We start from the raw sequence: 11,652 nt of genomic DNA on the forward strand, positions 1-11,652 counted from the left end.
ACAGTGTGTTTGTTATACTTTATTGAAACTCAATAAATATGGGGGGGGGGTAGAAAAAAATTTAAAAAAACAAAAAAATACCTTGACGTCTGCGCAATGCGTCTGCAAAAGCGCAGGCGCTGCTGTGACGTAAGCGCGGGGCGACCAATAGCAATGTAGATGTACGCAGGAAATTTGCGCAGTTGCATAGTGAAGGGTGCAGCCATTATTTTTTTTTTATTATTGGGTGCTTCACTCTTAACTGCACGATGTAGAATAAAACAAGGAAATAATACTAATAATACCGCGTATATTTTTACTAAGCTCTTTTTTAGCTCTTGCTAAACTGAGATTTCTGAGGCACTTTTAAGGGAAGTAGACGCAGGAAGCCCGAGGAGAGTGTAGGTGTCTGTTTGTGCGTAGTTTGTAACACCCACCATAACACGGAACCCTAACATTATTAACACGCACTATTTGAGTCCCAGTGCAGTGATGGACGTGTCGCTGAAAATCGAGTCATCTGAAAGTATTATGCCTCCATCCTGCGATGAAAGTCCAGCTGCAACTGAGTCGACTGCGAGCAATTCTTCCGTAATTGCGGCTCATCATGTCGAGCAGCTTAAGGAGCCGACCCCTGTGTTACTTTGTGAGTGGTACTGGTTACACTTTGTCCAGTAGTCACGAAAACAGTGTTGCATTTCAGATTCTACAGAAAACATTGGTTTAAATACTTGTCATTATTAGCCGCCATACTGACCCTTTTAATACTGTGAAGCAAAAAAATAAATCTCTGTCTCTGATTGTCTTTTATGTGTTCGTGAATTGCAGACCCTATCAGTATAAACAGTGCTGTATCTGTATTTAGAGACCAGAAGGTACCCCATGGTGAGTCCTCTCATATAAGTATGTATAATACATATATACAATATCAACATATCAACTGCATGCATTACAGAAAGCCATGAACATGTAACTAAAATATAACAACGTGTATTACTTTATTATTGTGACTCGAGATGCATCTATATCGATATCTGGTTTCAGTTCAATACCACATCCATTTTTCTTATACTTGTAAAAATGCCCTGATTCCACCATAAGCTAGTGCATGTTGCAGGATGATCTGGATGTATTTCACAATTGATAAAGAAAAGCACACTGTGCTCCCTGAGGAGCGTTTTCTTACAATGCTTCTGAACAAGAGATTAAAATATATATATGAAGACTATTCTTCATTCATAAAAAATGAAAACTGTTCAGGTAGTATACACCGATCAGGCATTTCATTATGAGCACTGAGAGGTGAAGTGAATAACACTGATTAAAATATTTCCTCATCATGGCATACCTGTTGGTGGGTGGGTTATATTAGGCAGCAAGTGAACATTTTGTCCTCAAAGTTGATGCGTTAGAAGCAGGAAAAATGGGCAAGCATAAGGATTTGAGCGAGTTTCAATTGGACAAATTGTGATGGCTAGATGACGGGATCAGAGCATCTCCAAAACTGCAGCTCTTGTGGGGTGTTCCCAGTGTGTATTTCACAATTAACTATGATAAAAAAAAGCACACTGTGTTCTCTGTGGAGCATTTTCCTACAATGCTTACCTGATAGTAACCTGATAAAACACCATTTGGTGTTAAAATGGTACATTTCAAAAGTTGAGGCGAGCGTTGAGGAGTAACGTTTGCATTTAGTGAAACTGTGACTACTGAGAGCGCTTAGATTATGTGACCACTGAGATGCCTTGTGATCACCTTGCATTAATTTTTAATGACCACACTTGCTGTTACCTCTTTGCATACTCATTTAGGTTAACCTTGCACTCTCTCTTTTAAAAATACTTGGTAACTGTCAGTATTGACAGGTACCATGAGACATGCACTCATATTTGGTTGGGAAAACATGATACCATTGCATTCATAATACTTTTCCTAGTTGTTAGCAGGGATGAACCAAGAAAAGGTACTGCAGCACGAGGCTACCCTGAAGCTGTGTCTACTTCATCCGAGTTTACCCACCGTGCTATTGTGCACCTCATTGAAGCAATGCATCGTTGCTGGGACATGTATGGATCGCATGAACGCTCTCGACTCTTCCAGAATGTCCAGAGTGAGCTGGAAAACCTTGGCCACTCACTGCCAGTAGAAAAGATCAGAAGAAAATGGAACAACCTCATTGTCACCTACAAGAGAGTAAAAGAGCGCAGCAGGTTGGGCAGAGGCCAGGCCAAGACCTCATGGGAATACTTTGAGGTATGTTGAATTAGATGGGACACTGAATTGAAATATTATTAATAATTATAGAGTACTTAAACAATACATTTAAATTGTTTTTGCATGGTTTTCATCTTCTAATTTTTTGTGTTGCTTCACATAACAGATGATGGACAAAGTTTTAGGAAAAACAAAGATCAATCAGAGTGACCCTTCATCAGCCACTCTTGTTGGTTATGCAACCACCGCTAAAACAGCTATGAGGTCTGAAGAGCATCAGCCGCACAGTGTGTCAGTCGCTGCAGTGGCCACCCCATGTTTGCTCCCTAGTGGACTCTTCACAACCCCTTCCCCAATTCCTACTCTGGTGACATCCCCATTGCTTTGTAACACATCCCCAAAACCAAATCCAAGCACTTCATGCAGTACAGACACTTCCATGCCCACTGTTTCCCCCAAACCTGCTTTGAAAATCACAAGGCAGCCACTGAAACGAAGGTTTCGACATCTTCAGCTCGGCTCAGTGGCCTCCCGCCTTGCCCAGCAGCAGGGGCACGCAGGTGAGCGTACTGCCCTTCTTCGCAATTTCATCAGCAGTCATGAAGAACGTGCACGCCTGGATGAACAGCGCCAACGCAAAAAGGATGCCCGCAAGCGGAGACAAGAAAGAACATTGGGTAGCATGGCTGAATCGATGGGAAGGATGGCAACAGCCCTGGAGTTAATCTCATCCAAGCAAGACACCATCATTGCCCTGCTCCAGAGACTGTCTGATAAGCATTAAGGAACAAATCAAAAATATGATTTTATTAGATGCAAATGGACCTATGTATATGTGCAATGTTGTTTTTTGCATTTAATATTGGTTATTAATTACAAGTAAATATAAAATATTACTGAAAAGCTGTAACGGTAAAACGTTTTTCTTTTCCTTATTTTGTTAAGCATACTACATTTTCAGTCCAGAACTGCAACCGGTCACCACCTTAAATTGTTCTGATATTTTATTCAAGATATATGTGATTAGAATAGTTTCAGAAATACACATTATGCATATAATGTTTTTGGCTAAGCTTACCTTGTTGACTTTGAGCTAATGAGTCAGGTTGAGCTGTAACTCTTAAATGTGAGTAGAGCAAATAAAAACAGAAGTAATTGATTTTTTCTTAAATACTCATGTCTGTTATTTCACGTGTTTATAGTATTTATCCATAATATCCATTCATACAAAAAAAACATTTTAAGTGAAAAAGGCTTTTCAGCTAAATAAATGATGCACCTTTATGACAAAAAGGAAATCGTAAGGACTAAGAAATTTTACAATAAGCAATAAATGCATGAAATTGTCTAATTTTTTCCAATCACATTACTTGAAACCTAGGTAACTATTAGACGGTGAAAACGTGAAAAGAAAAACGTTTGTGAAAGCTGATGCGACGCTGTCACATGCGCTTCGTGTTTCACTCTAAAAACGGTTCTGATACACGTCCGATGGGAACTGGCCTGAAAAATGTTCAAGTAACTGTAAGATTATATACTCACAGTAGAAAACAATTGCATATAGTGACCGCGTGGCCTAATGGATAAGGCGTCTGACTTCGGATCAGAAGATTGAGGGTTCGAGTCCCTTCGTGGTCGGTTTTTTTATTTGGATTTTCTTCAAATTCCCAAACTAAAACTGGCGAAAGCGTGGCATTACGTATTTTACAAAGAATGTAACGTCTATCGATAAAAAAGATTGCGTACCCAAATGAATGGTCGGCGGCAATAGCATTGTTGAAGAATTTGTAGGTGCAATACCAACGCACAGCAGAGTGGCGCAGCGGAAGCGTGCTGGGCCCATAACCCAGAGGTCGATGGATCGAAACCATCCTCTGCTAATTGCTTTTCACTCCAAATAAGAAAACGTAAACACGTTTACGTACAGAACAATAGTACGTAAAATATGCTATATATAAATAATTAGTTAATTTTGTATTTGGTATTTACTTGAAATAAAACGCTTACATAACACAGTAATACTGTTACATGATTCTTCTCTCAGTGCAAATATCAGACATATCCTAAAAAAGGTATATAAGGTATATATAACTTTAACAAAAATGTTACAAAAAATATATTAATTATAAATAATTAAATTATCAGTTTAACCCAACTGAAGGTATAATGCATATGAGTTTCACTTTTTTTTTTTTTCTTTACCAAATTAAAGCAATAACTGTCATTTCAAGCTATCCAAGTCAAAGTCAATCTGTTCTGTCGATGTTGTCTATCCTTACCTGTCAATTATCTCGGCCAGCAGCTGTTGGCCACTGTCTAAATGGTGAAGTAAAAATAGATCGCAATTTAATCTAGATAATATTTGTCGTGACAGTTCAGCCCTGTTTGCGAACTGTACAGATCGCAAGAAACATAAAAATGCTGTTATAGGAGCTGCAATTTTGTGTTGAAGAAAGGTACGTACTACTTTTGGTTAGTGTACTTGTGTAAATATTTATTTTATGTTATTTTATTTTTTAATAAAATAAAATAAATTATTAATCATTCATGTCCCACCGAGATTCGAACTCGAATATCTGGATTCTGCGGCACGAACGGCTGGTTCAGTCGGCTAATTAGAGCTCAGAGATTGCATTTTTCTCTCGCTTTCTCAGCAAATCACATCGGCCCTTTCCATCTTTCGCCCCCAATCCCTGCGCTGCAAAGATAGACGGGCCAATCCCTGCGCCGCAAAGGTGGACAAAGAAAGAAGGCCGCGCCCATAGCGAGCCAATCGAATCTTTAACGTTTCCATCTTTCTCCGCTAACGTGTGGTCAAGCAAATGTTTCTGCTTTATTTCTGTTTGATGTTATTGCAAAGCTTATTTATTCTGATATAACTATCAGACTCGACATCACGTGGTGTCAATTATAGCTACGACCTCCAGCCAATGAGAGAGCAAGTCAACAGAGTTGAGCGTTGTTGTCAGATCGTGTGGTGTGCGACGCCCTCTTGTGGATCATTTACGAAGCGTCGCGTAGTGTGAACACCACAAGGACAAAAAGACATACAGTGAAGTCACGTAGTCTGAACAGCAAAGCGATCTGCCCACGGTTAAAGTCTTGTAGTGTGACCAGGCCTTAAGAGCTGTTTCTTGTTTAAATCCATGCCTCGATGTTTATCATGTGTTGATTTGCATTATAAGTACATCATAGTGTACTATTATTGGATGGAAATTCCATAAAATTGCATGTTACTGTTCGTTTTTTATTTATGTAATTATTGAATATTATGGTTTAATTATTATTATTCAATTCAACATGCAGAATTTAACTTTCACACTGTCTATTGTCTTCATAGACACTGTTTAGACCAACAGTGGGCAGGCCAGGGGCAAAGATGGAAATTGTGAATGAAACCTACGCCAATTTTAAAAATAAAAACTGTAGAATTTGTTTATTTTCAACAGGTTTTCTACTACTGAGTCTTCAGTGAAGTCTTCAGTATGTCTAAGCCACAAAAATCTCATAAGGCCATGGCAGTTTTCCAGCTGTGGAGGGCAACACACCTGCTCCTTACCAGAGGGTATGCATAGAAAAGACGTAAAGCCACACCATGTAGTATATAGTCTTTTTTAAAAAAAAAAAAAAAAAGTTACAGATAAGTAAATGTCCAGTGCGGGCATGTGACGTCACTTTTTTCCCCAGATTCTCCCACCCAAGTTATTGAGGATCTCAAATATCTCACCTAAACACTTTACCCATTGCTTAAATTTTACTGCCATGAATGTAGTCTGCTAATGGATATTTTATTCATCATGTTGTTTTAGGCATACTGGGGCAAGCTGGTGCTGTTCCCATCGGGCCAGGACTTCTATCAAGCATGGTCCCCACACCAAACCCACATTCGCTGTGTTTGTGGACCCTGGACCCGCAGCCACCAGCACTCCCCAGCCCAGCAGCACTCCACCGTCTGTAACGGTCCATCAGCCAAGCAGTGTTACTCCAACAGCATTTCAACCACTTGTGCCATGTCAGCCATGTGCATACCACTCAGGTGAGTGGAGGGCCAACACTTGCAGAAAGTGTGGTTGTTACAGGACATCGCTAGTACAAGGGCAGAATTTACTGTCCAGTGACAGAGACGATGACAACTATAAAGACTATAAATGACAGCTATAAATCGTCGAAATGGCAGTAAAAGCTTCTTGACTTGACTTGATTTGAACGTATTCTTTGCTTAATCATTATTAATATGTTTTGGGATGTTATTGCATATTTAGTGTGCTTTAACATATATTTAATAATATAAATATTTGTAGGTTTTTGTTTCTAGATTTATACTTTGTTGCTATTTTATAATAAATTGTCACTTCTGTATATTGTTATGGTGTGTGTCTTGTGCTGTATTATTCTTATCTCTGTAAAAAAAAAAAAAAAAAAAAAAAAAAAAAAAAAAAAAAAAAAGACAATATTTCTAACAGTATATACATATAGAGAAGCCATATTTTGCATATAATTAAATAATCGAAATCAACTAACTACACTGGAGTTAAAACTTGACTCATTTTGACAGCAGGAATGTTTCTGTAGACTAACAGTTGCCATTTTAAAACTGATTGCAATGTTTAGTTCTTGTCTGTGCTGGGATTCCAACCATGTCAGTCTTGATGGCAGAGGGACTTGAATTTTTTGTGAATTTTGAGTAAATAAGCAGTGTTTTTTTTAGAAAAATTTCAAAACAAGCGCATATAAATCACACATGGCACTCTATCTTTCCTTTATCGCTTTTATCTTTCTTTTCTTCTCTTTTCTTGCATGCTGGGCCCATAACCCAGAGGTCGATGGATCGAAACCATCCTCCACTAATCGTTTTTTGTAACGTAAAAATTTACTCCAGATAAGAAAAATCTCATAAGCATGTGTACCCAACTGATTAATGTCATGGCTTAGGATATAAAAACATGTGATACGCTAATTATAACATATTAATCGTTATTTGATCTTGTATTAAGGTTGCAAAATGTAGTTTTCACAAATATTTATTTACTAGAACCAAAACAGTTACATAACACATGGAAATACTGTTACATAGATGTTATCACTTTTGGGTTTAAATATGTGTGGTAACAGAGGATGTTTCTTCTATCAGTTCAAATATAAGACATATTCTAAAAAAAAGTATAATATTTACAACTTCAAATTTAACAAAAATTAATTTTAAATAATTATATATATATATATATATATATATATATATATATATATATATATAAATATATATATATATATATATATATAAATATAAATAATTATATAATCATTTTAGTCAAAGTTAATCTGTCGTGCTTGCTTTGTTGAAGATTGGATCTTTTTCTGTTTCAACCTTTCTAAATTTCTTTTCTCTAACCTGTGGAAAAAATAAAGACAATAAATATCTGCAAAGGCAATTATACAGTGGCTTGAATAAGTATTACTGGGTTGCAACCTAGGAATGAAATGGACTGAACCCGGGATAATATAATTCCTCTACACATTTACATAAATCAGGGTTTGGATATAAAAATAAGATCCAGGGGAACAAAATTAAATCTGTTATTTTAAAATGTAAAAAATATGGTACAACAGCAACTCTGTTTAAAGGAGGTTGTCGAACAAAGGCTAGTGACCATTAAAGAAGGCTTTAATCAGAGAAGCAACCAAAAGGGGGCTAAATATTCACCCAGGGCACAGTACATTCATGAAAATGATTCCCGTATGTTAATGAATGGTTATTTAATTGGTTTGATTTCACTAACAATTTTATAAGCCTTTGTCAGATTCACCTTTTAGCCCTCAGGGCAATATCTTCCGCTGATGGCTCTGGTGGTTGCTGACTGGATTCACTAATGATCTCAGAGATTTTCTGTACACAGTCATCCAGGTTCCTCTGTTGGCTTCTGCTAACCTCTGAAGTTACTATTAACTCACCAGCTTTATTGATCCGAGTTTTATTCTGTAAATACAGAAAACGACAGAGCAAATGTTAAAGGGATTAACTTGCTTAAATGCTTATATTGTGATGTACAGACCTGAGCAATGTGTAATAAGCACCATAAAAAATGTTTTTGTCAAAAATACTATTGGATCACAGTGTACTATTTTAGGAATCAGACATTTCACTATTTGACTACTTCTGTGTAAACAACACAATGCCACTGTCTCTTTCTGTACCTTTACGAGGATCTCCTTTCTCACTTCCTCTGGAATCCACTCTGCTGTCTGAACATGAAACCGAACCTCTGCTTTGGTATTGACTGGATTGTGAAGACAAAACAGTAGACAAATAAAATTGTCGCATTTTGGCGTGCACAAAATCGTTAATGAATGGAAATTATAATTCTGTGCATATTGACCGACTAAATACCCATGATACAACCTTTGTTTACGTGTTGACCCCCTGGTCCGCTGCTCCGACTGTAAGTTATTTTAAGTTTATCTGTCATAAAACAATGTAATTTAAGCAGGGATTAAAACACATAGTTGCTCTTATTAGTCACATTAATAGCACGTACGTACCAACTGGGATGTCAGCAGGCGAACCACCCTGTTGAATGTATAAAGCTAATGAGTGTCACTTTTTCCCGAATTAAAGCAATAACTATCATGTCAAGCTATCCAAGTCAGTCAGTCTGTTCTGTTGATGTTGTATACCCTTACCTGTGAATTATCCCAGTGCTTGGCCAGCAGCTGTTGGCCACTGCCTAAATGGCGAAGTATAAATAGATCACAATTTAATCTAGATAATATTTGTCGTGACAGTTCAACCCTGTTTGCGAACTGTACAGATCGCGAGAAACATGCTGTTACGGGAGCTGCCATATTGAGTTGAAGGAAGGTAAGTACTACTTCCGGGTAGTGTACTTGCGTAAATATTACTGAATTCAACTGTCATAAGGTTAGTTTAGGTCCCACCGAGATTTGAACTCGGATCGCTGGATTCAGAGTCCAGAGTGCTAACCATTACACCATGGAACCACACACTCAAAACCACGCTGTAGTGGCAGCTGGGTACAGCTGAGCTATAGCTTCCGGTTAATGGATGTGACTGTTGAAATAAGAGGTTTAACTCAAGCGTTGCCAGTGGCTCAGATTAATATGCATGACATAAGGGCAACGCAACATATGGCTATTTTAATAATTAGATTAATTATTGAATAAAAATTGAATCTGCTTTATTTATTAAAATAAAAGGGAGAAAAAGCTAGGTTCCACCGAGATTTGAACTCGGATCGCTGGATTCAGAGTCCAGAGTGCTAACCATTACACCATGGAACCAGATGATAACACGTGTTCATTTTCGACATTATAAAATTACTAAACTTGTGCTTGGCTACATAGGATTGGACGTCCCTTGCAGAGCACTACATTCACAAACCTATGGTCGAAACAACACACGGAAAACGCTAGATATGTGCACAGATAAAACATCTCAGGGTACTCCATCAGGATCGTAGGGTTAGGGTTAACCCATACATTCACACACTCATTAACAACTACGGCCAAGTTACATTAACCAATCCACCAACTGGCAGGTTTTTGGTAGATTGGAAGAAACTGGACAACCAGGAGATAACCCATGTACACTTCAGTTTCATCACATGTATGTATCCATTTGGTATCCAAATGTAATGTGTTGTAATTTCATGCAAAAACAGAATGACAAGCCCAGTTTCCCTTTAAGACTTTCTGTTGTATGCATAACTGTTGTCATGATCTGTGTCTCATAACAAAATATCCTCACCTAATGTAGAAAATCCAGAATACTGGTACTAAAAACAGATTTTTCTGTTGTTTAAAGGCTATATGAGAGGTTTTGTTGTTTTTTTGTTGAATTAAACAACAATAGCAAAACAGTTTGGCAGTGAAAATTTGTGAGCAGCAGTATGGCTTCATGCCCAGAAAGAGCACAACAGATGCAATCTTTACTCTGAGAATTTTGATGGAGAAGTATAGGGATGGTCAGAGAGAGTTGCACTGTGTGTATGTAGACTTGGAGAAAGTGTATGACAGGGTACCAAGAGAAGAGCTGTGGTATTGTATGAGGAAGTCAGAAGTAGCTGAGAAGTATGTCAGAGTGGTGCAGGATATGTATGAGAGGAGCAGGACAGTGGTGAGGTGTGCTGTTTGTCAGGCAGAATTCAAAGTGGAGGTGGGACTGCATCAAGGATCCGCTCTGGGCCTCTTCCTGTTTGCTGTGGTGATGGACCAGTTGTCAGAGGAGGTCAGACAGGAGTCTCCTTGGACAATGATGTTTGGAGAGGTGGAGAGGTGGAGGTTTGCACTGGAGAGAAGAGGAATGAAAGTCAGTTGTAGTAAGACTGAGTACATGTGTGTGAATGAAAGGGAGAGAAGAGGAACAGTAAGATTACAGGGTGAAGAGGTGAAGAAGGTACAGGAGTTTAAGTACTTGGGGTCAACAGTCCAGAGTAATGGAAAGTGTAGGAAAGAGGTAAAGAAGCGAGTGCAGGCAGGTTGGAATGGGTGGAGAAAGGTGTCAGGAGTTCTGTGTGATGGAAAAATATCGGCGAGAATTAAGGGGAAGGTGTACAAGACAGTGGTGAGACCAGCCATGCTGTATGGTTTAGAGACAGTGTCACTGAGGAAGAGACAAGAGTCAGAGCTAGAGGTAGCAGAGCTGAAGATGTTGAGGTTCTCTTTGGGAGTGACAAGGTTGGACAGGATTAGGAACGAGTACATCAGAGAGACAGCTCATGTTGGACGTTTGGGGGACAAAGTTAGTGAGGCCAGATTAAGATGGTTTGGACATGTTCAGAGCAGGGAGAGTGAGTATATCGGTAGGAGAATGTTGGACATGGAGCTGCCAGGCAGGAGGCAAAGAGGAAGGCCAAAGAGGAGGTATTTGGATGTAATAAATGAGTATATGAAGCTTGTGGGTGCAAGTGTTGAGGATGCAGAAGATAGGTGGAGAGAGATGATTCGCTGTGGCGACCCCTGAAGGGAAAAGCCAAAAGAAGAAGAAGAAGCAAAACAGGTTGGTGTTAGACACAAGTTTCATTTGTTTATTCTGTAGGGGCACAATAATTGACAGTTCTATTATCCCTGAACTATTTAAGGTGATATTGCACCACAAAGAATTAATTTTTGACGATTGGCACAAGTGATGCTCCAAACAGCCATAAGATCTATCGTACACAGCTAAAAACTAAATCAGTCAATTGATTAACTCATTCTGGACACTTATTACAAAAAAATGAAATGCTGTATATTTTTAGTAATATGAGAAATGGAGAGTTTTTACTAAAGTAGCTGTTTGGCTAAAGTTTGTGTTGTGTTAACAGAAATATTGTTTGTCACCTTAAATTTCAGTGACATCGATGTGATGAAATTGTTCATAAATAAAGCTCACCCCAGATGGGACTCGAACCCACAATCCCTGGCTTAGGAGGCCAGTGCCTTATCCATTAGGCCACTGGGGCG

At 38.5% G+C, this 11,652-nt stretch overlaps 2 protein-coding genes and 5 non-coding genes across 8 annotated transcripts; 3 read left to right on the top strand and 4 right to left on the bottom strand.

The window, feature by feature from the left end:
• The first annotated feature begins 153 nt into the window (after nucleotides 1-153).
• On the top strand, nucleotides 154-3,365 carry si:ch1073-357b18.4 (uncharacterized protein LOC797129 homolog). 2 transcript variants are annotated; one of them, XM_058405568.1, is made up of 4 exons: nucleotides 154-625; nucleotides 808-882; nucleotides 1,916-2,232; nucleotides 2,360-3,365. In XM_058405568.1, exons 1-4 carry the CDS (start codon nucleotides 472-474, stop codon nucleotides 2,975-2,977), a joined length of 1,164 nt encoding a protein of 387 aa, XP_058261551.1. In that variant the 5' UTR covers nucleotides 154-471; the 3' UTR covers nucleotides 2,978-3,365. The 2 variants fall into 2 exon arrangements, with proteins under 2 accessions (XP_058261551.1, XP_058261552.1); XM_058405569.1 differs by having other exon boundaries at nucleotides 808-864; nucleotides 2,360-3,364.
• A 393-nt stretch (nucleotides 3,366-3,758) lies between these two features.
• On the top strand, nucleotides 3,759-3,831 carry trnar-ucg (transfer RNA arginine (anticodon UCG)). Its single transcript has one exon. It is a non-coding gene; the product is annotated as a tRNA-Arg (tRNA).
• Nucleotides 3,832-4,001: 170 nt separating this feature from the next.
• On the top strand, nucleotides 4,002-4,073 carry trnam-cau (transfer RNA methionine (anticodon CAU)). The gene has a single exon. It is a non-coding gene; the product is annotated as a tRNA-Met (tRNA).
• A 3,399-nt stretch (nucleotides 4,074-7,472) lies between these two features.
• On the bottom strand, nucleotides 7,473-9,070 carry mrpl58 (mitochondrial ribosomal protein L58). Its single transcript, XM_058405943.1, has 6 exons — nucleotides 8,872-9,070; nucleotides 8,731-8,758; nucleotides 8,591-8,650; nucleotides 8,386-8,468; nucleotides 7,998-8,167; nucleotides 7,473-7,582 (listed from the first exon to the last, which is right to left on the bottom strand). The coding sequence occupies exons 1-6, from the start codon at nucleotides 9,031-9,033 to the stop codon at nucleotides 7,498-7,500; spliced, it is 588 nt and encodes a 195-aa protein (XP_058261926.1). The 5' UTR covers nucleotides 9,034-9,070; the 3' UTR covers nucleotides 7,473-7,497.
• Nucleotides 9,071-9,117: 47 nt separating this feature from the next.
• trnaq-cug (transfer RNA glutamine (anticodon CUG)) lies at nucleotides 9,118-9,189 on the bottom strand. Its single transcript has one exon. It is a non-coding gene; the product is annotated as a tRNA-Gln (tRNA).
• A 228-nt stretch (nucleotides 9,190-9,417) lies between these two features.
• trnaq-cug (transfer RNA glutamine (anticodon CUG)) lies at nucleotides 9,418-9,489 on the bottom strand. The gene has a single exon. It is a non-coding gene; the product is annotated as a tRNA-Gln (tRNA).
• A 2,089-nt stretch (nucleotides 9,490-11,578) lies between these two features.
• Nucleotides 11,579-11,651, bottom strand: trnar-ccu (transfer RNA arginine (anticodon CCU)). Its single transcript has one exon. It is a non-coding gene; the product is annotated as a tRNA-Arg (tRNA).
• Nucleotide 11,652: the final 1 nt, after the last annotated feature.

The sequence above is a fragment of the Hemibagrus wyckioides genome, linkage group LG13, assembly GCF_019097595.1.
Source record: "Hemibagrus wyckioides isolate EC202008001 linkage group LG13, SWU_Hwy_1.0, whole genome shotgun sequence".
In the NCBI taxonomy this organism is placed as follows: Eukaryota; Metazoa; Chordata; class Actinopteri; order Siluriformes; family Bagridae; genus Hemibagrus; species Hemibagrus wyckioides.